At 35.7% G+C, this 26,454-nt stretch overlaps 1 protein-coding gene across 1 annotated transcript in view; it reads left to right on the forward strand.

Annotated features, from left to right (window-relative positions):
• SMC3 (structural maintenance of chromosomes 3) overlaps positions 1 to 25,920 on the forward strand; it is a 36,482-nt gene extending 10,562 nt beyond the window's left edge. Inside the window, exons 7-29 of the mRNA XM_046027472.1 lie at positions 76 to 154; positions 3,469 to 3,586; positions 4,519 to 4,694; positions 5,551 to 5,631; positions 5,867 to 6,031; positions 6,566 to 6,687; positions 7,708 to 7,921; positions 10,390 to 10,493; positions 11,214 to 11,313; positions 11,715 to 11,875; positions 12,210 to 12,351; positions 14,766 to 14,916; positions 16,545 to 16,697; positions 18,349 to 18,500; positions 19,270 to 19,428; positions 20,190 to 20,297; positions 21,173 to 21,281; positions 21,967 to 22,214; positions 22,299 to 22,511; positions 22,844 to 23,035; positions 23,188 to 23,365; positions 24,798 to 24,904; positions 25,510 to 25,920. Coding sequence (XP_045883428.1) covers positions 76 to 154; positions 3,469 to 3,586; positions 4,519 to 4,694; positions 5,551 to 5,631; positions 5,867 to 6,031; positions 6,566 to 6,687; positions 7,708 to 7,921; positions 10,390 to 10,493; positions 11,214 to 11,313; positions 11,715 to 11,875; positions 12,210 to 12,351; positions 14,766 to 14,916; positions 16,545 to 16,697; positions 18,349 to 18,500; positions 19,270 to 19,428; positions 20,190 to 20,297; positions 21,173 to 21,281; positions 21,967 to 22,214; positions 22,299 to 22,511; positions 22,844 to 23,035; positions 23,188 to 23,365; positions 24,798 to 24,904; positions 25,510 to 25,581 — 3,304 coding nt within the window. The 3' untranslated portion in view covers positions 25,582 to 25,920. The remainder of the gene's footprint in view (positions 1 to 75; positions 155 to 3,468; positions 3,587 to 4,518; positions 4,695 to 5,550; positions 5,632 to 5,866; positions 6,032 to 6,565; positions 6,688 to 7,707; positions 7,922 to 10,389; positions 10,494 to 11,213; positions 11,314 to 11,714; positions 11,876 to 12,209; positions 12,352 to 14,765; positions 14,917 to 16,544; positions 16,698 to 18,348; positions 18,501 to 19,269; positions 19,429 to 20,189; positions 20,298 to 21,172; positions 21,282 to 21,966; positions 22,215 to 22,298; positions 22,512 to 22,843; positions 23,036 to 23,187; positions 23,366 to 24,797; positions 24,905 to 25,509) is intronic.
• Positions 25,921 to 26,454: the final 534 nt, after the last annotated feature.

Raw genomic sequence — 26,454 nt, forward strand, 5'->3', positions numbered from 1 at the left:
GGAGTTAGCCTTCTTTTTTTTTTGCTTATCGTTGGGTTATTCATCTGAAAATTTTTTTTCAATGTTTATTAACAGGAAAAATGATGTGATGAATCTCCTTGAAAGTGCTGGTTTTTCTCGAAGCAATCCTTATTACATTGTAAAACAAGGAAAGGTAAAAAATTGTATGTCCTTTTTTTATAGAATTTGTATTCTGAATATATTCACTTGAATGATGAACTTAGCTGATTGATTTTAGTAGTTAAGTTGAAGCAAAATGGACCTTACTGTCATTTGTTTTCATGATTTATTTTATATTGATGTCAGTATTACCTTTTATGTGCCCATAAGGTACAAAGTAGATCTTTTAGATAGTGGGATACAATAATTTCAGCAGTTGGTGGGACTTGTCTTCTTAGTGGCCTATATCACTTAATAAGACGTCCTGTACTAGAAGACCTTTTTGGTTTGTCGAAGTCACAATGATCATATTTAAGAACAGTATAGAGGGGCGCCTGGGTGGCTCAGTGGATTAAGCCGCTGCCTTCGGCTCAGGTCATGATCTCAGGGTCCTGGGATCGAGCCCCACATCGGGCTCTCTGCTCTGCAGGGAGCCTGCTTCCTCCTCTCTCTCTGCCTGCCTCTCTGCCTACTTGTGATCTCTCTCTCTGTCAAATAAATCAATAAAATCTTTAAAAAAAAAAAAAAGAACAGTATAGAGAGGTGCCTGGGTAGCTCATCTGGCTAAGCATACAACTCTTGTTGTCAGCTCAGGTCTTAATCTAATTTCAAGGTCATGAGTTCAATCCCTGCATTGGGCTCCATGCTGGGCATGAAGCCTAACTTTAAAAAAAAAAAAAAAAAAGAATACTATAAAAATAAATAACATTAGAAAAAAAATTACTTCCTAAAATTAATGCTCTGTTACTTAATATATCATAGAGTTAAAATGATTAGAAAGCTTACATTGCCAGAAACCTATAATGCCACAAACTGTTTTTTCTTGTAGAGATTATATTTTTTAATAGTTTTTATTAATTACATATTTTCTACTATTTCTTCATATACTTTAAACTATACCTAAGATAATTTCTTTTTTTAGAACATACCGTGCAGTGTTCTCATAGTTTGTTGTAGTGTATTTTTGGACTAGGGGAAAGTTCTTTTTAAATGTCCACTTATTTCATATTGGAGGATTTTTAGATATGTATTGAAAGGTTAGCATCCAGGAGAGATGATTAGGAAGAGTATAGTGTTTCACATTTGGGAAATTCAGAGCAAGTTTTTGGAAAGACCAGCTTTATAAGCAAGGAATTTCTTTAAATGGAGGCTGATAATGGGAGCCCATTTATTTATCTGAGTCTCCCCTACACACATACAAATAGGCCCCTATACTTCATTTCAGTTTCTGCTTATATGTCATTTCATATAAGCCATCCATGATTTACCTCAACTAAAAGAGTGTTGCCTTTATCCCAGCCCTACATGTTTTCTCTGTTCTGTTTTTTTTCGTAACAGTTATATTGTATACAGTATTGGTATACTTATTTCCTGTCGTCTTCCACTAGAATGTAAATTCCATGAGGAAAAGACCTTTTCTCTTTTGTGAATTGATCTTTTCCCAGTGCCCAGCAGAGTGGCATATATGTTTAAGCATTTGTTAAATATTTTTTAAGTGAATAAGTTGAATGACCACACACATAATTGGGATAGTCAGGGATAAGGATCTGAAGGAGGGAGTGCGCCTGGGGTGGCATAGTTAGTTGAGTGGCCAACTCTTAATTTCAGCTTGGGTCATGATCTCCAGGTCCTGAGTTCAGTCCCTGAGTCAGGCTCCATGTTTGCTGGGAAGTCAGTTTTGGGATTCTCTCTCCCTCCTTCCTACCCCCCCACTGCGCCCCCTGCTTGAGTGTGCATGCCTTCTCTCACTCTGTCTCTCAAATGAATAAATCTTTTTTTTTTTAAAAAAGAATCTGAAGGATTCTTTGAGATATATATATATATATAATATGTTTATATATATTTATATATATATATAAAATATACTTTTGATAGACCATATTTTCTTAGTTCAGAGCTGATTTCCTTTTTTATGTAAAAAGCTGATTCTCTTTTTACGTAAGAAGTGTTAGAGTAACTCAATTCACTTTTTTAATGCAGTGAGAGCATTTTTTGCCCTTTGTGATTAGTTTTATTTTATGAATATGGTAAACTCATGGTTGTTTAAAGTTGCATGGCACTTTGTACCACTTTCTGTGGTTTTTTTGCATATATATTTTTCAAGATTTTTTTTTAAGATTTTTAATTTATTTATTTGACAGAAGAGAGAGCAAGCGAACACACAAGCGGGGGGGCTACAGGCAGAGGGAGTGAGAGAAGTAGGCTCCCTGTCGAGTAGGGAGCCCGATGCGCGGATTTGATCCCAGGACCCTGGGATCAGGACCTGAGCTGAAGACAGACGTTTAACCGACTGAGCCACCCAGGCACCCCAAAGATTTTATTTATTTTAGAGAGCATGCTCAAGCAGGGAAAGTCACAGAGGGAGAGAGAGAATCCCAAGCAGACTCTACCAAGTGTGGAGCCCAATGCAGAGCTCGATATCATGACCCTGAGAGCACAACTTGAGCCAAAACCAAGAGTTGGACACTCAGCTGACTGAGCCACCTGGGTGCCCTGCCATATATTTTTAAATAAGATTTTAAAAATGCTTTTGCTTATTTAATGGTCACTACCTCTGTTAGACAGTTATTGTTATCTGTCTATATTTAAAGCATACCATTTCTGGGGTACTTGGATGGCTTAGTAGAGCATGTGACTCTTGGGGTTGTGAGTTTAAGCCCCATGTTGTGTGTAGAGTTTACTTAAGAAGTAATAAGAAGTGTGTGTGTGTGTGTGTGTGTGTGTGTGTGTTTAAGATCTGTTTTAGAGAGAGTGTACACAAGTGGGGGCAGGGGCAGAGGGAGAGGGAGAGAATCCCAAGCAGACTCCGCACTGCGTGGGGAGACAGATGCAGGCCTTGATCTCACAACCCTGAGATCATGATCTGCGCAAAAACCCAAGGATTGGACACTAAACCAACTGAGCCACCCAGGTACCCCTGTTATATTTTTAATAGTATCATTACAGCTTTTTAAAACTGTAGAGTGATAGTTTCCCTCTTATAAAAATACTTTGTTCTTTCAAAATGGAGTACATCTTTTATACCTTATAATGTTGACTAAGAAAAAATATGGTGATGGGATGTTCTTCCTTCATTTTTAATTTAGAGTTTTATTCATAAATTAGATTGATAAATGTATCAATTCTGTTTGGATTTTGATTTGATAAATTTCATTTAAATAAAGGACATACAGGTGTGTAGGTATATGCATTGCACAAATTACATTCTTGAAGTGATACTCAAAACTTAGCATGTGAATACTCTTTCAAGGTAGAGTTCTTAAAGAGCAGTCTGTAGCTACATAGTAATTATTTTTGTAAAATTTGTAGATCAACCAGATGGCCACAGCACCAGATTCTCAGAGACTAAAACTATTAAGAGAAGTAGCTGGTACTAGAGTATATGATGAACGAAAAGAAGAAAGCATATCTTTAATGAAAGAAACAGGTAAAGAAATGTGATCTTGCCTTATTTTATGAATTACTTTGTCATTGTGTTATTATAGTTGTAAGGGCTTCTATCTATTCTCAGGACTATACTGTTTGATAATTTGCCTATATACTGAATGGAGAGAAAATTAGTTGGTGACATTTTAAGTTCTGAGATTTCAAATAATATCTCTCTCTAAATAAGGAATTACTGTTAGATAATAATGCCTTTGTAGGTCAACTGTTTTGTGCCTCTACTGTCCTCATTGTTAGTGAGGATAACAGATCTGGATGTAGTCCTCAAAAAAAAATTGCTGGGATTATCAGCCGGCATTAGGCTTTAAGTTGTTTAGGAGCAAGTGAACGGAAAACCTCTGATCGTCCTTAGTACGTGTATTATGGAAACCCTACTTAGCTTCTCAAGTGCTGTGTTCTGTCATGTCTTAGAACCCAACAGTCTTGAGTTCCTAAAGGAATTATTTATTTCCTTTGCCAAGGTGGTGGTGCAGGGGGAAGATAAGTGAAATAGGTAAAAGGGATTAAGAGGAAAAAGAGTTATAAAGTAAGTCACAGAGATGAAAAGTACAGTATAGGGAATATAGTCCATGATATTGTGATAACGTCCCGTGACAGATGGTAACTACACTTTTCATGGTGAGCATTGTGTAATGTATTGAATTATGGAATCACTGTTTGTGTACCTGAAACTGATAAAACATTGTATATGAACGAAAATAATGAAAACTTTAAAAGTGTCATTATGTGTAACTTTGTTCTCTGATGCTTTTCGTCATAATGTGTTTTGTCATTTTACTTTCTTAAATTACCACACACTATCTTAAGAACTAAAGTTCTTAAGATTGATTTTAACTCATGGTATATTTGAGAATAGATATTATTTACATAAAAATTTTATTCAGCTCCTTCACCCCTCTCTCATTTCTTTTTAAGAGGGCAAACGGGAAAAAATCAATGAGTTGTTAAAATACATTGAAGAGAGATTACATACCTTAGAAGAAGAAAAGGAAGAACTAGCTCAGTATCAAAAGTGGGATAAAATGAGACGAGCCCTGGAATATACTATTTATAACCAGGAACTTAATGAGACTCGTGCTAAACTTGATGAGGTAAAGAATTTTGTTACTTGAATTCAGAGTGATTTTATTTTAAGCTGATTCTATATTTATACCTTTCAGTAATTTTTAAATGGAAACTTAAAGAAAATTTTTATACCTTTTAATGAAATCATTGGTCAGTAAATTTGTTCTTTCAGTTTATCCCAAGGAAAAAACGCCTAGACCTATACGGTCCTTGCTATAATTTTATCTGAAATGTAATCAGGTGCTGGTGCAAGGCAAACCAGAATGAGGGAAGCCATCTTTAAAAGCTTCATGAAGGGGTACCTTGTTGGCTCAGTCAGTGAAGTACGGGACTCTCAATAGCAGGGTCATAAGTTCAAGCCCCACATTGGGGGTGGAGTTTACTTAATAATAAAAAAAAAGTTTCATGAATTTTTTTCCTTAGCTTTTTATTTTTTATTATCTTTTTGATTTTTTAAAGATTTTATTTATTTATTTAACAGAGAAAGACATCGTGAGAGAGGGAACACAAGCAGGGGGAGTGGGAGAGGGAGAAGCAGACTTTCTGCTGAGCAGGGAGTCCAATGTAGGGCTTGACCCCAGGACCCTGGGATCATGACCTGAGCTGAAGGCAGATGCTTAATGACTGAACCACCCAGGTGCCCCTTTCTTGGCTTTTTAAGATGTGTTTTGTAATTAGTATTGCTGACCTTTCATCCAAAAGTTTGTTTTTAGGTAATACTTAAAACTAAAGGAGATTTTTACTTAAAATCACTAAAAATTAAAAAAACTCTTCAGGTAAATGATTTTGTTTTAGCAGGTATTTTACAATTTTACTACATGTTATGAAGTATTAAACAAAATACAAAATGAGTTAGAAATTACAGCTTTTTGTTCCCCCCAGCTTTCTGCTAAGCGAGAGACTAGTGGAGAAAAATCCAGGCAATTAAGAGATGCCCAGCAGGATGCAAGAGATAAGATGGAGGTAAGATTATAAACTAGGCTTAGGTTAACTTACCTTTTTTGACCACAGTAAGTCCTTTTGTACCAGAATTATGGAGTGGTAACTTCAGATGGGTGTCATTGGGATTGCGTATTGGAAAGACAGAACAGTACTGAAAGTGTAAATGAAGGAAAAAGGGACAGAACTAATGGTGTGAAAACTCTGCTTTTGTACTTCTAATTGTCTGACTCACTTCTGTGTCATACTTTTTGGCTAGGATATTGAGCGCCAAGTTAGAGAACTGAAAACAAAAATTTCAGCTATGAAAGAAGAAAAGGAGCAGCTCAGTGCTGAAAGACAAGAGCAGATTAAGCAGAGGACTAAATTGGAGCTTAAAGCCAAGGATTTACAAGATGAATTGGCAGGCAATAGTGAACAAAGGGTAAGTTAAAATGCTAAAAATGAAAGACAAATGTTCAGTTGAGTTGGAATTGCAGAAGACCATCTTTTCTGTAATGGGAATGCAAGCTTAAATTTTTGTAAACGATCTGGCACATTAAAATAATTCACACTTAGTAGCAACTCAGTACTGTCTCCTTGCTTCTTTTATTTAAAAATTAGTTTTGGGGGCGCCTGAGTGGCTCAGTGGTTTAAGCCGCTGCCTTCAGCTCAGGTCATGATCTCAGGGTCCTGGGATCGAGTCCCACGTCCGGCTCTCTGCTCTGAAGGGAGCCTGCTTCCCTCTCACTCTCTCTGCCTGCCTCTCTGCCTACTTGTGATCTCTCTCTGTCAAATAAATAAATAAAATCTTTAAAAAAAAAAAATAAATAAAAAAAAATAAAAATTAGTTTTGTGTTGCAGGATCAGTTTTTTTTTTTTCATGAATTCTTTTCCATGAGAGAATATCTTATGCTAAACTTAAAATTAAGCAGAAGTTTTTAAGGTTGCATTTTTACTTACCCTGCTTTATTTACAGAAACGCTTATTAAAAGAGAGGCAGAAGCTGCTTGAAAAAATCGAAGAAAAACAGAAAGAACTGGCAGAAACAGAACCTAAATTCAACAGTGTGAAAGAAAAAGAAGAGCGAGGAATTGCTAGGTCTGGGATTTCTTTCACCAACACTTCTACTTTTCTACATAGTTCCTCTGTGAAAGCTAAATAGTTAGGAATTAAGACACAGTAAGAGCAGAGTTAAATCTAATTTCACATTAGTAGCCTGTGTTAAACAGCTCCTGTGGGCCATGTGTTATTGTATACATATCGCATATATTTTTTTCATGCAGCCGGAAGAGAGTCACATTATCACTGTTAGGTACAACAAATTTGAGGTTCTGGGAGGTTAAATAACTTGCTTAAGATAAATAACTTGCCTAGATGTTGTTGGGCTTTTAAAAACACGAATGGTGCTTTCTTTTTTTTTTGTTTTGTTTTTTACCCATATGAGTTTTTTACCCATATGACATCTTACTGTTTCATCCTATTTCCTTTTTTCATTACTGTTTCAGCATCTAGACATTTTATTATGTATCTGTAGGTCAAACATGCCAACTTTTGCTGATTTTGTGGTTTAGTGCATTATTATCTTCCTATGCTACCAGTATTTGTTTTAGTGAATTATTTCCTTTGCCACTTTTTTTCTGATTTTTTTTCTTATTGTTTTGATAGTGTTGTCTGTAATCTGTATTTGTTCTAGTATTCTGTGTATTGTAAATGTTTTCTTTGTCTTTCTTTTGCCTTTTAACCTTGATAGTGTCTTTTATTATAAGGAATTGGAAATGTTTCTATAGCTAAATATAGTTGGAAAATTCCTGAGGTAGGATTTTAGGATTGTCTCTAGCTTTACCGACTAACCCAGACCTGGAGTGAAGACATTGTCTGCTTGAAATCCTTAGGATATAGGCTGTTTTACATGACTTTTAACGTTGGCTTTTCAAAATGAGATTTATATTATATAGTACTAATCCAAGGATCTCTATTAGATACCAGTTGCTTTTACTATTTTTTCTGTGGAATTTTGAAGATGGCTATTATCTCTGTGGTCTTGACATTAATTGCAGTTAAACTTGCTTCTTTTCTGGTCTCCTTTTTAATCCATTCTTTTCTTCTGTCCTGTTATAGATTGGCCCAAGCTACCCAGGAAAGAACAGATCTTTATGCAAAGCAGGGTCGAGGAAGCCAGTTTACATCAAAAGAAGAAAGGGATAAGTGGATTAAAAAGGAACTCAAGTCTTTAGATCAGGCTATTAATGACAAAAAAAGACAGATTGCTGCTATCCATAAGGATTTGGAGGACACGGAGGCAAATAAAGAGAAAAACCTGGAGCAGTACAATGTAAGAACTTTTATAGCTGTTTTGTGAAAGTCTTTCAAAAGACATGTACATCTTACCTATTTAAGTTTTATTTTTCAGTATTAACATTGTTACTCTTAAAATATACAAAACAGGTACTTACTTAGAAAAGACCAGCACAATTTAATATTTATATACATAATATTTATATGATAGTTTTCCTTTCCAAGGAACATTTTTTCCGTATCTGAGTGTTCATATAGATTGAATATATTTTAAAATACATTTTTATGAGTCGTAGAACATTCCTGAACTACCCTTAATTTTAACATGATAAACAAGTCTAAAATATAACTTCAGAGTAACTAATTTTTTTTCCATTTTTATAGTCTCTCACAATTCTCTGTCAATTTAATAACTTACTGCAGAATATATTTTTTGTTGATTAAGGCAGTGGTGATTTTATAAGATTTACTAAATGAATAAAACATTACTATGCATGTTTAGTAGCATTTTCTTAAAAATTGAAGTAGAAGATAAAATCACTTCTAGGATAAGAAAGATCTCACTTTATTTAAAATGAGAAAGGGGGAAAATGCTTTGTTAAGTATTACATTCGGCTGCATATAGGTGATTGGAGGATGATAGAAGTGATGAGAAGGGAATATGTAGGACAAGTATAGGGTGAGGACATTATATATGTACCTACACAGAGGAACCCTCCTCTTACCTCATGAGATCTGTACCAGTTGGTTATTGGTTTATATCAAAAAATTCACTGAATGCATAAAATCTTTATATAAAGTGTGTGTATATATTTGTTCTATATGTAATAGTATTTGTATTTATACACATGTAAACATACATTTATTTATATATATCCCAAGTATTTTGGTTAAAAAGATAAATGTATGCTCATGTACCAGTCTTTTTTTAAGAACCATTTTTTTAGAACAGTTTTGGGTTCACAGCAAAATTGGGAGGAAGGTACAGAGATTTCCCCTATACCTCCTACCCCCACAAATGCATAGCCTCCCCCATTATCAACACCCTGCACCAGAATGCATACCAGTCTTTTCATGTAGAGCCCAAGATGTTTCTTTTGAATATGAGTAGTGATTGGGAGTTCCCAGGGGACATTTTTGTTATGAGCCACACATATAAATACAGTTCTTAAAGCTGGATGAGAACAGAATTCAGGAAATCTAGGATCATGTATTGCATTTAGTTGTCTTATTTCTGTTATCTTTTATAATCTGAGTCAGTTTCCTAGTCTTTAACTTTGATTTGACATTTTGAATTACTATAATTTGTTATAAAGTACATATTCCCTATTAATATATGCATTTATATATTATTTCTCCCTGATCTTTTAGAGTTGATTTCCCCATTTAATTTAATTTTTAGTGAGTCACCTTTGAGTGTATCCAAAACTAAATCAGGTTTTTAAAGAAGCAGCTCTTTCCTTTGTCTTCATATTTGTTTAATATTTAATGTAATAACAGCATGAACAAAAAAATGAAAACATAGTGGGGAGCAAACCCAACTGGCTCTATAATCATAAATAACTGGTAGAAGAGTGACCAGGAGTCATAGACCTTTGTCTCCTAGCCTCTGGAGTCCAGTGTGCTTTGGTCAGGGTATTTTATGGAGGGAATGGAAAACATGGGTTGATTCCAGAAAGTTACTTGGAAATTAATTAATAGAGTTTCAGCTGTGATAGCTACATGTCCTTTCCTGAACGAAAGGGAATGTGTTTGTCATGAGTTCACGGAAACATCCTCAACAAATACTCCTTTTGAAACAGCCTGGTGATGAGCCAAGATTTGTCAGTAGAGTTTTTATTCATTCTTTCTCAAACTTGAACTTCATGATTTTGCAGTATTTCAGCTATACCTTCCACTGCTGAAGTCTGTCCTTTACAGTGGATAGAGCTGATTTTATAGTGCTGATTGAATTATGTAGAATGGCCTTTTGCTTCTTCATTACGTAGAATGGTCTTTTGCTTCTTAGTATAATCCTCAATCTTTTGTATGTGTGTAGAGGGAGTGGTGTGAAAACTATTGACTGTAGTATTTTGAGCATTTGTGAATGTATTTTTTTCTTCTGAAATTCTAGTAGAAAGGTTTAGATCATTAGTGAGCAAATTCTATTTTAGCAATATTTTATAGAATAATTCATTTTATGTTTTATGTTTGCTCTTGATGTGCTCTTTTGCCTAAAGGCATTTTTTTAAAAGTTAGAATTGGATTTTTTTAACAATTTCATTAAGGTACAATTGACATACAGTGAATTGTGTGTATTTAAAATGTATTATTTAATAAGTTTTGACAGATGAATTCATCTGTGAAATCATCACTGCAGTTAAAATGATAAGCCTGTTCATCACCCCAAAATGTTTCCCCTTCCTTCTTGTCCTGCTATCCCCAAGCAAGTACTGATCTTGCTGTCACTGTGGATTAGATTGCATGAAATTGGATTTTAAGTTTAAATTATTTTTTTTTCCATAGAAACTGGATCAGGATCTTAACGAAGTCAAAGCTCGAGTAGAAGAACTGGACAGAAAATACTACGAAGTAAAAAATAAGAAAGATGAATTACAAAGTGAAAGAAAGTTAGTATAGACTAAAATATGCCTTAATTTTTTTGAGTGACACTTATTACTGGCTGTTAAATGGTTTTAAGATATGAATGAGTTAAGGGTACCTGGCTGGCTCAGTTGATGGTGCATATGTGACTCTTGATCTTGGGGTTGTGAGTTCAAGCTCCGCTCTGGGTGTAGAGATTACTTAAAAAAAAAATCTTGGGGTGCCTGGGCGGCTCAGTTAAGCATCTGCCTTTGGCTCAGGTCATGATCCCTGTGTCCTGGGATCAAGCTCCAAGGTTGGGTTCCTACTCAGGGAGGTCGGCCTCATGCGCATGCACGTACACACACACGTGCGCACACACACATACACACCCTGGTTGTGCTCACTTGCTCTCAAAATCTCTTTAAAAATCTTAAAAAGTTAGGGGTGCCTGGGTGGCTCAGTGGATTAAGCCACTGCCTTCGGCTCGGGTCATGATCTCAGGGTCCTGGGATTGAGCCCCACATTGGGCTCTCTGCTCCGCGGGGAGCCTGCTTCCCCCACCCTCTCTCTGCCTGCCTCTCTGCCTACTTGTGATCTCTCTCTCTCTGTCAAATAAATAAATTAAAAAAAAAATCTTAAAAAAAATCTTAAAAAGTTAAAAATGAACTATTCAAGTTTGATATTTTTTCAGTATTTTATCCCAATTATATACCGTTGGTGCATCTTAATGCTTTTAAAATTAAAGCGTAATTTTTATTAATTAGTTACTTGTGGAGAGAGGAGAATGCAGAACAGCAAGCACTTGCTGCTAAAAGAGAAGATCTTGAGAAGAAACAGCAACTTCTTAGAGCAGCAACGGGAAAGGTGAGCATGTTCTTTTCGTTACTTCAGTTTACACTGAGCCATTACTACACAAGAATTTGTTAATTTTTAAGCTGTTTAAGTCCTTGGTTCCAGGTGATAAATAAGAGTGCAAATCACGTGTCCTGTAAATTTGAAATGATAGGTCTCATTTAAGCAGCCTTTACTACAATAGCACTTTTGATTTTTAGATGAAGAGTCCCATTTTTAATGTTAGTGTCAGAAGAGAACCCATAATAAAGTTTTATGTAGTTGGCATTTTTCAAGGGGGTGATGTGGCATTGGGGAGGGTGTCTAATCTCTGAAGCATTTTTAAATGTATAGAGTAGTGGGTTTGTTTCTTACCAGAAGGAGTGCCACTGGAAATACTATTTTAATATTTTTCACCTCTGACAATTTAACAGGCTATTTTAAATGGAATAGACAGCATAAACAAAGTACTGGACCACTTTCGTAGGAAAGGAATAAACCAGCATGTTCAGAATGGCTATCACGGCATCGTGATGAATAACTTTGAATGTGAGCCTGCTTTCTACACATGCGTGGAAGTCACTGCTGGCAACAGGTGAAGTTTTTGTTTGATATTTTAAAGGAAAGAAGGAATAAGAGAAGCAGATTTTTAGAATTTTAGTATAATCTGTCTCTCATTACCTTTTATCTTAGTTGTTTATTTAATTTTTTAAAGCTGTGCATGTTAAGTATTCCTAATTGTAGAAGCTAGAACTATCCCTTTTGGGGCTTCCTCTCCCTCCCCCCATTGGAATTTTCTAACTAGTTTCCCTCCCACCCTACCCCAGTACAAACTGGATTGCATAGAAAAAAAGTGAATTGTTTGCCTGAATGTTTATAGCACTTTAAAGTCTAGCAGTAAAGATATGTCTTGTTTTGTTTACGTGCAGGTTATTTTATCATATTGTTGATTCAGATGAAGTCAGCACAAAGATTTTGATGGAGTTTAATAAAATGAATCTTCCTGGAGAAGTCACTTTTCTTCCTCTTAACAAGTTAGATGTCAGGGATACTGCCTATCCTGAAACCAATGTGAGTTGGTGTGTGTGAAGGTCTGTCTTTCAGTAAGTTATTTCTTATGCTTAGCACATGTTAGTGCACAGGTACTGTGTGTTAGGATTCACTGGTCTTCTCTTACTGCATAGTCACCACTGGGTAGGAATGGGAAGGGAGGCAGGTCACAGCAAACAACATGAAACAAATCATTGCAAATGTGTCAAGTGTTAAAATACATAAGTACAGGATACTTTGAGAGATTATCCCAGGGTGACAAAATTAAGGACAAGAAATCCTTGAGGAACTGTCCTTTGAAGTGAATATTTTTTTAAGTTTTTTGAATATACTTTTTTAAATGGCTTATAAATTAAATAAAAACGTCTAGCCAGGTGATAGGCCCTGAAAACTGTTTTTGTTACTTGCTGGTATATGTTTAAATGGATTAAAAACATTCCTCAGAAAGTGTTCTTGAGAAAAATGTAATGGCTTTTGAGGTGTGTGGTTTCAGAATGTTGATGGTATTAGCAACTATTTTACTGTCCTGTCTAAGGTTAAAGCTGAAACTCTGTGATAATGATAACAATTTAAGTGGGTCGGTGAGAATATTTTTTTTAAGATTTTTATTTATTTATTAGCACGAGAGGGAGGAGTGGCAGAGGGAGGAGACACAGACACCCCATCCCCTCCCCACCCTGCCCCGCTCAGCAGGGAACCCCACACAGGGCTTGATTCCAGTACCCTTGTATCTTGACCTGAGCTGAAGGCAAATCCTTAACCAAGTGAGCCACCCAGGTGCCCACCCTGGTACAGTGAGAATCTTAAAAGCTACTTTAAAGGGTCCACCTTTTTTCTTCTTTTAAATCTATAAATTATCCTTGAGGTTTTGGGGAGGAAAAAAATCACAAATATCACAAATGTGATGCTGTGAATGAACCAAGACTCAAGAATGCATGTAGTGGGGGCGCCTGGGTGGCTCAGTGGATTAAGCCGCTGCCTTCGGCTCAGGTCATGATCTCAGGGTCCTGGGATCGAGCCCCGCATCGGGCTCTCTGCTCTGCAGGGAGCCTGCTTCCTCCTCTCTCTCTGCCTGCCTCTCTGCCTACTTGTGATCTCTCTCTCTGTCAAATAAATAAATAAAATCTTTAAAAAAAAAAAAAAAAGAATGCATGTAGTGTGCATTAACAGGGACATTTGGGTGGCTCAGTTGGTTAAGCATCCTACCCCTGATTTCAGCACAGGTCACGGTCCTTATAGTCCTGAGACTGAGCCCACATCAGTTGAGACTGGGCTTCCATGCCCGGGGGGAGTTAGCTTGAGATTCTTTCTCTCCTCCCTATGCCTCCCACCACCCTCCCAAAATAAATAAATAAAATCTTGTAAATAAATAAATATATAAACAAAATTTAATTTAGATGATAGAAGTACAAGGAAATGGTTATCACAAAAGTTACGATAGTGGTCACCTCCAACAGGTAACCACTGTGTGTGATTAGGAAAGGGGCACACTTTCAGTGTCAGCAGTGTTTTATTTCTTGTCCTCTGTGGTAGGTACATTGGCGTTCTCTTTGTAATTATTGGTTTAAGCTTAACATATTTGTTGCATTGTTCTATATGTAGGCTGTATTTCCCAATTTGAGAATTAATAAAATCCTTTCCTAACAGTTTAGAAGAACATAAAAAGGGAAGATTTCATTTTTATTTTTTTAATTTTTATTTTATAAAAAGGGAAGATTTTATATGAAAAATATTTTCCTGAATATTTAAGACATGTATAATAAAATGAAAACATTTTGAGGAAATACTGTTAGTTTACATTTATTTCCCCTTTTTTTTTTAGGAAGAGCATATCCACAAGCTGGTGGGGCGGGGCGGGAAGAGAGAGGAAGTGGGGGAGAGAATCTAAACAGGCTCCACATCCATCATGGAGCCTGATGTGGTGCTTGATCTCCCAACCTTGAGATCATGACCCAATCTAGAATCAAGTCAGAGGCCTTACTGACTGAGCCCCAGGTGCCCCTATTTAGCCCTTCTATGTGGCAGATGCTGTCTTCTGTGTTTCAGATATTACTAGTTTTTCTAGTCTTAAGTTTATCAGGGAAGTACTGTTACTGCAGTTTTATAGATGAAATAACTGTTAAATGGAGAAGTTAAGCAACTTATCCAGAACATACATCTGATGAGTGTCAGAACTAGGATTTGAGGTTGAGCTGTGACTCCAGAGCCACTAAACTTTTTGTCATTTTTCTCTGCTCTTGAAAACTTGGATGATTACATGAACATAATTTCCAGGATATTTCAGTAAAGTGATTTTCCTAACTTCAGGCTAAAAGTAGTTTTGAAATATGAAGGCATTTATGTTTATTTGTATTTTATAAAGATGTGATTCATAATTCTATCATGTTTTAATTAACTATGTTGTGATCTCTTTGCTGACAAAATACTCATTTTAGGATGCGATTCCTATGATAAGTAAATTGAGGTACAATCCCAGATTTGACAAAGCTTTCAAACATGTGTTTGGGAAAACACTTATTTGTCGTAGCATGGAAGTTTCAACCCAGCTAGCCCGTGCTTTCACTATGGACTGCATTACCCTGGAAGGTTTGTAATAGTAATTCTTAGCTTTGAACAGATAAATTCCATTTTAGTTTTAAAAGTATTTCAAAATTCATGTCCAGTTTTTGTCATTTTTAAGTGATTTGTTTGAGTCCAGACAGGATCTACACTTTATATTTAGTTGATGTCTCTTAAGTATAATCATTTGGTCTGTAGTAGGGATTCTTAACCTTTTGTCCTGTGGACTCCTTTGGCTCTTTGGTAAAGCCTATGAGCCCTTTCTCAGAATGTTTTTAAGTGCATAAAATAAAATACTTTGGATCACAAAAGAAACCAGTCATAATTGACATGACAGTAATTTACTCTTGAAGGTATTTAAAAACAAGATTTAGCAGTGAGTCTAACAAATGTAACTTTGAAGGACTGATACATGTAAACGATATTTTGAGATTTGTAACAAATATAATCTGATAGAAAATAGCTGTTATTTCTCTTGGTAATGAAGTTACAAGTATTGATAATACCACTGTGTTTTTTATTTGTTTTAACAGAAGGAATTGCTAAATTTCATTTGATTTTAGTATAAAAATTAAGTTGTAAATTTTTTTTCCTACCTAAGTCATGGATATCCTGAATTTTATCCGTGGAGTCTAGGTTAAGAACCTCTGGTATATCAGTTCATCTGCCCTCATTTTTCAGTTTTTTCTTTTCTGTATAATTTATTTGCTGATGAAAGAAGGTAACCCGCACCGCCCCAGCTTTATCTCTATAGATAATTGGACTACTCTGAGAATAAGTTATAAAAATTATAATACTTTATTTCTAAAAGACTTTATTTCTAAAAGTTAAGCTTGTATATCTCGTAAGAGTAAAGACACTCTCCTTAATAACCCCAGGTATCATTGTTAGACGTAAGAAATTTCACATAACCCAATAATATCATCATATAAAAAGTACCTACATTAAAATTTTCCCAGTTGTCCCAAAATACTTTTCTCTCCAGGATCCAATCAAGGATGCATGCAAAGTCCTGTCTTTGGATTCTTTCAATATAGGATAGCTCCTTTCCTTCCCACCCTCAAGAAATTGACTTTCTCATAATGTCCCATTTTCTAAATTTGCCTTTTAACTGCTTCCTCGTCGTTAGATTTGGTTTTACGTTCTTGACATGAGTGATGTGTACTTCTTACTGCATCCCACAATATGTCCCACTGCTAATGATGTTAAGTTTGACCAGTAGCAGTCTCTCTGTTGTAAAGATGCCCTTTCCTCTTTGTAATGGATAAGTGCTATGTGGGACTATCCTTTAAGAAAACATGAATATCAGGTTCCCCAACAGATTTTTTTTTTTAAGATTTTATTTATTCATTTGAGACAGAACATGAGCAGGGGGAGGCAGAGAGAGAGAGAGGGAGAAGCAGACTCCCTGCTGAACTGGGAGTTGGACATGGGGCTTGGTCCCAGGACCCAGAGATCACGATCTGAGTCACCCAGGCGTCCCACCCCCACAACTTCTTTTACCAGTGGTTTGACTCAATACACTGGGGGTTTCCAAATGGTGATTCTTAAATTCTGTAGGTAAAGCCTTTAAATTAGTTGTTTGATTATAATTCAGTTTATCACTGAATAAATTGTTATACAGAATTTCTACCTTCCTTGTGCTTTGTTTGTAGGTGACCAAGTTAGTCATCGGGGTGCTCTAACTGGAGGTTACTATGACACAAGGAAGTCTAGACTTGAATTGCAGAAAGATGTTAGAAAAGCAGAAGAAGAACTAGGTGAGCTTGAAGCAAAGCTCAATGAAAACCTGCGCAGAAATATTGAAAATATCTTTTTGTCTTGTGCTATGGTGGAGAATTGTGTTTGGGTTGAAATATACAATCTTTTACATGTTGTGTGTTTTTTCATATATACAGTGGGGGAAAAACCACATTTGACTTTTATTTAAGCATGGGAGCTTATGTTGTCAGAAGTTAATTTCTAAAGACAAGGAAAAAACTCTTGTAAAATTGTTTCCTTAACTGTTAATATTTAAAGCTAATAGTGAGTCAGAGTATTTCTGAGAGCAGAGAACCTGAGGTGCACTGAAATTTAAAGTTATAGAGGAAACTGAGGAGGATGGTCAGAATTGTGGAAAGAAAGTGAGGTTAGTGTTTCACAGAAGGGTTGGGGGCCTCTCTGATGCCACATACTGCATAGAATTTAAACATAGGAGTTAAAAAGTATGCATTAAATTTTTATTTCAAGGTCATTTGGTACAGGTGTAGTATTAATGGAGGAAGGCTGTCAAAAATTCAAGTCTTAGTAAATATGATACTCCAAGTTCTTCCAATAAAACTGATGTTCCATGAAGAGTGGCTGGTTTAGCTCACAAGAGAAACACTGTATCTGTGCATTTTCTTAAAATAACTACAGTTCTTTGGTATAAGGCAAAAGTGCTTTTTATGTACTTCAGATTATATCACACAGTTTAAAAAATATAGATACTTAAGGGGCACCTGCCTTGCTCAGCCAGTAGAGCATCCAACTCTTGATCTGCAGATCATGAGTTTAAGCCCCACGCTGGAAGTGAAGATTACTTAATACATATATAGGTACTCCAGCATCAAGAGCAACCATTTTTACTAAGTCTTAAAGGTGGTTGTGGGTTTTTTTTTGTTTTGTTTTTTTTTTTGAGATAGTGAGCTAGAGAGCATGAATGGGGAGGAGAGGGAGAAACAGCTTCCCACTGAGCAGGGAGCCCAATGTGGGATTCGATCCCAAGACCCCAGGATCATGACCTGCGCTGAAGGCAGATGCTTAATGACTGAGCCACCCAGGCACCCCTGGGATATTTTTAATTGAAACTGGCAATTTTTTTTGAAGTGAGTTTATACCTTCTGTGCCATCAGTGCAAGCAACAGCACAAGCTAAAGGTAAATAAACATGTTAGTTTTGATTTTGCAGGGGTTTGCAAAGCATATTTAGAAATGCCCAAATTTGGCAAGATGTTGGCACAAAGGAAATCTTTGGGGAACACTAAGAAAAAGGAGGATATTGACAACATACATCAACTAGCTTCCTGTATTTGATAATCCAAATTTTTTTTGGATGGTGGTATTATTTTTCTACATTGGGCAATGCCTTCTTTTCATACATAACTACCTTCTATAGTGCGTTAAGCATAATAGATTATATAGTAAATATTTCTTGAATGAAAAGATAACAAAATATACACTTCATTTAGATTCTCTTAGGGATTCCCAAGAATTTTTGTTCTTTTATAGCTTATAAGTAAAACACATAGGTTATTTTGAGAGAGAAATGGTGAGGTAAAATGTTTTAAGCTACTTTATGGTTGAACACAGTGTAGTATTTAATTTAGCATTGTTATGGTCCATAAATTTGAGGAAATAATTTTTATTTGGAGGTAAAGAAAAGGGAAGGGATACACACTTTTTAAAAGAACTAGAGAAAATTTTCCTTAGCCTTGTATATGGATTAATAATGAAATTGATCAGTTGATGAACCAAATGCAGCAGATAGAGACCCAGCAAAGGAAATTTAAAGCATCTCGAGATAGCATATTATCAGAAATGAAGATGCTAAAAGAGAAGAGGCAGCAATCAGAGAAAACTTTTATGCCAAAGGTTCGTAAGTATGTCTCTTTTTTTACACTTGTTTTAAGTATTTAGAATTGGGATGTACTGTATATTACATTGGTTATCCATTGGAGTTCATGTGTTCCATTTCTTGTAGCCCCATACTTTTGGACTTGTCTGTGTATCTGTACTGCACTTACACCCGTGGGTACCCAGAGTCTCCTTTTGTAGTCCACATTCAGATTGTCCAACTTCATTGAACAAGTAGACATTTTTAGTTATGACGTAATAGTATTTTCTAATGATCATTAATTTGTCAGTAGTCATTTTTTGTCTGTTAAGCACTGTGGAGTTGTTTGAATATTTTCTTTTATCCAAATTATACTATAAACAGGATAGAAACCAAACTATTACTGCTAAATTACAAGTAATAACATACTAGTCTCAGAAGCTTTGACAAAAACTGTTACAGTTCATCAGTAGTACTAAAATCATAGTTTTTAATTGTCCAGCTATACCATCCTAACACATTCTAGCAGTCTTTTCTTTTTGCTCTTATTAATATGCCAGAAGATTTTTATATGATTCAGTCATGGACGGTGATTGGTTCCACATACCTCAATAGTAATGTATCATAAATATTTTTCTTACTGCTACTTAGTTCTAATTACCAAATTAAGTGGATACCTAATAGTTACTTGAGTTGATAAAATTTAGCTGACTTTAATATCAAATATAGAATGTTTTCAGTTTTTCACTGTTGTAAGTAATACAGTGATTAATGCCTTTATTAATAAGTGGATAATCTGTCACATAGCAACGTAGCTTACAAAGTTTGGAAGCAAGCTTGCATGCTATGGAATCCACCAGAGAATCGTTGAAAGCAGAACTGGGAACTGATTTGCTTTCACAACTTAGTCTGGAAGATCAGAAGAGAGTAGATGCACTGAATGATGAAATTCGTCAACTTCAGCAGGCAAGTACAATTTATAAAAGTATAAGTTTTCATTTATAATTGGCTATTGCGAAAAGTTTATTGCTACCAAGGGAATGAGAAAGAAGGGAATTCTGAGAAAATAGAAAAATGAAACTTGAACTTCTCGTACCCATGAGAGTAAGTTTTTCTAAACCATTGTGGGTATGTTAGGATTATACAAGAACTCTTCGTTTTCTTCATCTTAATTAATGCACTTTAATTAGTAGTAAGATCGAGTTTGTTAGCTTTGCTATCTCTGTTGATCTGACTACCTTTATATAATTAATATTGTTTTGATTAGCATTTTTTTAAAAGATTTTGTTAGTTTATTCAAGCATGAGTGGGGGGAGGAGCAGGGGAAGCGGGACAAGCAAACTCCGTCTGTACTGAGCACAGAGCTCAACCTGGGTCTCAGTCCCAGGATCCTGAGATCATGACATGAGCCAAAATCAAGGGTTGAATGTTAAACAGACTGAGCCACTCAGGCACCCCTTTATTAAACACTGATTTTTGTATATAGAGATGTAAATACTAAGTCCAAAAAAAATGAAAAATGGATAAATATTTTTGGCAGCCAGTCTTATAAAAAGAACCAAGCACATAAACGAAGCATTCTGAATAGATAAGACAGAAAATGAAAAAAATATAGGGCTTTCCATTGTAGGTCATTTGAACACAAGTAATGGAGAGGACAGCAGATGACAGCATTCCTGTGTGTGAAATGTGCACGCCTGTGTGGACATAATTTTCTTTTCTTCCAGGAAAACAGACAGTTGCTGAATGAAAGAATTAAATTAGAAGGTATCATTACTCGAGTAGAGACATATCTGAATGAGAATTTGAGGAAACGCTTGGACCAAGTAGAACAGGTATTTTTTTTTTATTCTTTTTATTCTATTTTTTTCTTTTTTGTGGGTTTGTTGATGACCATAACCTTTTGAAAGAACTTATACATGAGGAGCTTTGATTGAGAGCGTGGGCTTTGGGGACAGAAAGCATCTACCATGGGTTGGAGTTATAGCACTGCCATCTCGTGTATGATCTTGGGCAAGTAATGTAGTATTCCTAAGCCTCAGTTTCCTCTTCTAAAAAATGAGCATAACAGTAATACCTGTTTTGTATGATTATCCTGGCACATTCTAGGTACTCAGTAAGTGTTGAGTTACTGATGTTTTCTCAGTATAGTCACTTGCTGAGAAATTTTGTAGTTACTGTATCATTACTTTTTTCCCCCTTTAATGGATACTTTAAATATTTTCATTATACAAAGTGTACTTCTGTCTCTCTTGAATACTTATTCATAACAGATATTGGAGAAAGCACTCTATAGCAGTAGAAAGCAGAATGATAGTTTTCTAGGGCCATGAGTAGAGGGAACTGAATATAGAGGGTCACAAGGGAACTTCTTGGTTTAATGAAAAAATCTGTATCTTCATTGTGGTGGTAGTTATGTGGGTGTATGCATTGTCACCACTCACTGAGCTCTGCACTTAAAAATGAGCTCACTTTATTGGATATAAATTATACTTCATTGAGGTTGATAACAAGAATGTTCACAGAATTATTTGTAATCAAAAACTAAAACAATACATATGTATATCAAGAATTGGATGATTAAATAAAATTTTATACATTAATGCAAAAAAAGCAACAGCTGTTGGAAACTGTTAAAATCGTAATATTTTGAAACTAACAGAATTCCTATTCTGTGGTTTAATAGTCTTAAGTTTCGTTTATCTTGTAGGAACTTAATGAACTGAGAGAGACAGAAGGGGGTACTGTTCTCACTGCTACAACCTCAGAACTTGAAGCAATCAATAAAAGAGTAAAAGATACTATGGCACGATCGGAAGGTGAATTTTTATTTAGTAAACATATTTTTTTTGTATTTTGTTAAAAATTAGCTTATTTGATAAAGTTGTTAAGCAAAAGTGTGCACTAATGATTTTGTGTGTTTTCCATCACCGTAAATAATTTATAGTGAATGGAGTTTAGTGGGTTGATTATAAATAGTAACCTTTGTTTTACTGAAATGTTCATGACAAGTTTATGAGAGACCATATTTACTAATGTCGTTGCCAAAAGTGTGAATTAAGTTTCTTATCACCTAGTTGCTGAGAAGAAAATTATTTTAAAAATTTTTTATAAACATTTAATAATGAGAAATATATACCTAATGACTCGTGTACACTCCTAATTTTGTCCTAAATTAAATGTTTCATGGATTTACACAGTAAAATTTAAAGGTAAAAACCTAAAACTTATTTACTTATTTATTTATTTATTTGACAGAGACATAGAGAGAGAGGGAACATAAGCGGGGGAGTGGGAGAAAGAGAAGCTGGCTTCCCGCTGAGCAAGGAGCCTCTGTGGGGCTCAGTCCCAGGACCCTGGGGTCATAACTTGAGCCCAAGGCAGATGCTTAATGACTGACCCACCCAGGTGTCCCTAAAACCTATTTATTTTGATAGATTTGGCCATTAAAATCTTTAGCTTTTCAGTAGGTATTACGGCTTAATTTGTTTTTTTCTATTTTAGATTTGGACAATTCCATTGATAAAACAGAAGCTGGAATTAAGGAGCTTCAGAAGAGTATGGAACGCTGGAAAAATATGGAAAAAGAACACATGGATGCTATAAATCATGATACTAAAGAACTAGAAAAGATGACGAATCGACAAGGCATGCTGCTAAAGAAGAAAGAGGAGTGTATGAAGAAAATTCGAGAGCTTGGTTCACTTCCCCAAGAAGCATTTGAAAAGTACCAGACACTGAGTCTCAAACAAGTAAATTGTGTAGTTTTAAATCTGAAACCTTGTTGCAAATTTCTCTTCATGTGAATTTATTTATACATCTTTTTCTCTTTGTAGTTGTTTCGAAAACTTGAACAGTGCAACACAGAATTGAAGAAGTACAGCCATGTTAACAAAAAAGCTTTAGATCAGTTTGTGAACTTCTCTGAGCAGAAAGAAAAGTTAATAAAACGACAAGAGGAGTTGGATAGGGGGTACAAATCAATCATGGAACTGATGAATGTACTTGAACTTCGAAAATACGAAGCTATTCAGTTAACTTTCAAGCAGGTATGTTTCTGTTTGTATTTAATGCTCACACAAGACAAAAGCTTTGGCTGTTATTCAGCTTATTACTCAATTCGTAAAGGTATTATAAAGTGTTTTTTCCTACTGATAGTTGGATCTAATACAAGTGAACAAATCCAGCATATAGTTTTCTAACATAGTAATTAGAACATCCTACAACTCTTAAAAGGATTCAGTCTGTTGCTGCTGTTAAAAATATTTGTGATTGGTTTTAAATATTTGTCTTTTGCTTTAAGAAATAATACGTGCAGTGCCACGTAAGCAAAATTTATATTTGAATCACCCTGTAACTTGTTCATTTCATTCATTTTAAGGTATCGAAGAATTTCAGTGAAGTATTCCAGAAGTTGGTACCTGGTGGCAAAGCTACTTTGGTAATGAAGAAAGGAGATGTGGAGGGCAGTCAGTCTCAGGATGAAGGAGAAGGAAGTGGTGAAAGTGAGAGGGGTTCTGGGTCACAGAGCAGCGTCCCATCAGTTGACCAGTTCACTGGAGTTGGAATTAGGGTAAAATACCTTTATATCCAATTTTCCCCAGTATTACCATAGTGGAATTTGTAGAATATTTTACAAATTAAATAGGTACATTCTATGTGATGTAAGAGGTGATGGTGATTCTACCCCATTTTGGGTATTAACTCATTTATATGTTCTCTTAGGTGTCATTTACAGGAAAACAGGGTGAAATGAGAGAAATGCAACAGCTTTCTGGTGGACAGAAATCCTTGGTAGCTCTTGCTCTGATTTTTGCTATTCAGAAATGTGACCCAGCTCCTTTTTACCTATTTGATGAGATTGACCAGGCTCTGGATGCCCAGCACAGAAAAGCTGTGTCAGGTAGTTTTGGTTTATACTTAAAAATGAGAACTTGTTTAAAAATGATAGCTTGCCTCTTTGATTGTGAATTCTTGTTGCCGAAGATATTTAGGGCGACTGGACAGGGTGTATATTCTGTAAATAAAATTTATTATTATTTTTTAATTTTATTTATTTATTTGACAGGGAAGACAAGCATGGGGAGTGGAAGAGGGAGAAGCAGGCTTCCTGCTGAGCAAGGAGGCTGATACGGGGCTTGATCCCAGGACCGTGGGATTATGATCGAAGCTGAAGACAGTTGCTTAACAACTGAGCCACCAGGCGCCCCTAAAATTTATTTTAATAAGTTTTTAAGAATTTAGCATTAGACTACTTTACAAAGCTTAATTCTGTGAGAGGTCTATATGTTTCTTTGTCAATTGAAAATCCTGCTTCAGTTAAACTTTTATGCAGAAGTCTCTTTTTTAAAAAAGATTTTATATTTATTTATTTATTTATTTATTGGTCAGAGAGAGAGAGAGGGAGAACACAAGCAGGCAGAGCAGCAGGCAGAAGCAGAGAGAGAAGCAGGCTCCCCGCTGAGCAAGGAGCCGGATGCGGGGGCTCGATCCCAGGCTCCTGGGATCATGACTCGAGCTGAAAGCAGAGGCTTTAACCCACTGAGCCACCCAGGCGCCCAGAAGATTCTCTTTTTAAAACTTGTTTTTCTCAATGTTTGAATAGCCCCTGACATTAAATGTTGATTCTGTATTTAAAGAATCTATATTTCGGGGTGCCTGAGTGGCTTAGTCAATTAAGCTTCTGCCTATGGCTCAAGTCAGAATCTCGGTCCTGGGATCAAGGGGTTCCCTGCTCATCGGGGAGCCTGCTTCTCCCTCTGCCCTTCCCTACTAGTGCTCACTCGCACTCTCTTAAAAAAATAAGATCTTTAAAAATAATCTATATTTGATCTTTAATAAATTCAAAAGATTTTGGATATGTGGGTAGCAGGGGAATGTTCTTTGTTTTTTTGTGTGAGAAAACTTGTTTTGCTCTGACTTAATGCTGTGTTATAAGTAGCTGCTGCTTCATATTAGATACCAGCTAAAAAGATCTATCCCTGGGGCGTCTGGGTGGCTCAGTTGTTGGGTGTCTGGTTTCGGATCAGGTCATGATCCCAGGATCCTGGGATTGAGCCCCCGCATCGGGCTTCCTGCTTAGCGGAGAGCTTACTTCTCCCTCTCCCACTCCTCCTTCTTGTGTTCCCTCTCTTGCTGTCTCTCTCTGTCAAATAAATAAAATCTTCAAAAAATCTATCCCTAATGTAAGAGAGTAAGTTCGTAATTTTGCAGATAACGTGCATGAAAAAGTCACAGCCTATTTTTAATTTTAGGTAAGGGTGAGGATAGTTGATTTTTAAACGTTCAGATCTATTGAAAAAAGGGTTTTATTAAATTACTGTTTCTTTTTATAGATATGATTATGGAACTTGCTGTACATGCGCAATTTATTACAACTACTTTTAGGCCTGAACTGCTTGAGTCAGCTGACAAATTCTATGGTGTAAAGTTTAGAAATAAGGTAAACAATTTTTACATTGAGTTTGTGTTTGTATTGCACTTGTCAAATTCTTGTTTTCTGTTACTTAAATCATAAAGGAAAACTAGAAATTTGTTGCTTATGATGAGTTTGTAAAGAAAATTGCTTTTCTTTCAAATGCCTGTGAAGTTGTAGCAATTTTTTTTGTGGCAGTCCTTGCATTGATCTTATTTTTATCGGCATTAAGAGACAATATCTTCCTGTCTTGTCTATTCAGTGCACAGTCTTTAGCAGTTATATATAGTTGTTTCTATTTGGCTGGGCCACCCAGCTCTTCCTGATGTCTTCAGCCCTAAGATTCTTTGAAATAACAATAAAAACTGAAAAAACGTGGTTTGATATTTAGACATTAGTATTCACCCAGATCTTCAGAGTTCTAAAGTGCAGAATATTTTTAAAACTCAATGCTTTCAACAAACACCATTATAAAAATCTTACCATCAGTGTTGCAGACTCATTTGACTTGGTATGTAAAATTTACAGGCAGTAGGCCATATGTTTTAAATATTACTCTATACAGTAAGAACACTGTTTTGTTTTGTTTTTTTTTTTAAGGTTTAACACAGTTTTTAACATTTTTTCTTCAGGTTAGTCATATTGACGTGATCACAGCAGAGATGGCCAAAGACTTTGTAGAAGATGATACTACTCATGGTTAAACGGAAAATATTGTCCACTGGTTTGGAAGTTGTGTATAGTAATATGAATCTCATACCCAGGAACTGTACATTTAAATCTAAATATGTAGTCACTAATAGTTTTCAGACTTAGAGCATACATAGACCTTTTATATTTCTGTCATTGTATTTTATAAGATACTCTGTAATGTTACATTTCTACTTATAGTTTAAAATTTTATTTCCCACACAACTTTTTGTAAAGTGTCCTGCTCCTGTTTTAAATCTTTTGAAACATGCTAAATATTCTTTCTTAATTATTTTATCAATTATATTGCCTCTTTTTTTATAGCTTCAATTAAATAATTGGTTTATGACTAATTTAGTATTTTATGTGGCTTTTTATTTATAGTTTTATGATAAGAAACAAATTTTTCTTAAATATCTTGCTTTTTGTTTTGCCTAAGCAAAGATCTGCCTGGGGCGCTTGGGTGGCACAGTGGGTTAAAGCCTCTGCCTTCGGCTCAGGTCATGATCCCAGGGTCCTGGGATCGAGCCCCGCATCGGGCTCTCTGCTCAGCAGGGAGCCTGCTTCCTCCCTTCTCTCTCCCTGCCTGCCTCTCTGCCTACTTGTGATCTGTCTGTCAAATAAATAAATAAAATCTTTAAAAAAATTAAAAAATTAAAAAAAAGAAAAAAGAAAGAAAAGATCTGCCTTCACCTAAAAGAAGATTTTTTAAACGTGGCTTCATATTCTTTTGAAATAAATCTGCAATTGCCAGTCCTGGCTGCATGTTTAAATCCACGGGGTAGCTTTAAACTGCTGGCATATTTCCGTAGACCAGTTGAATCAGAATCTTTTTGGAGTGGGGTTCTGGTTGTTGGTAGTTCTAAAGTTCCCCCAGGGGATTATGA

Source organism: Meles meles, chromosome 13, assembly GCF_922984935.1.
Source record: "Meles meles chromosome 13, mMelMel3.1 paternal haplotype, whole genome shotgun sequence".
In the NCBI taxonomy this organism is placed as follows: domain Eukaryota; kingdom Metazoa; phylum Chordata; class Mammalia; order Carnivora; family Mustelidae; genus Meles; species Meles meles.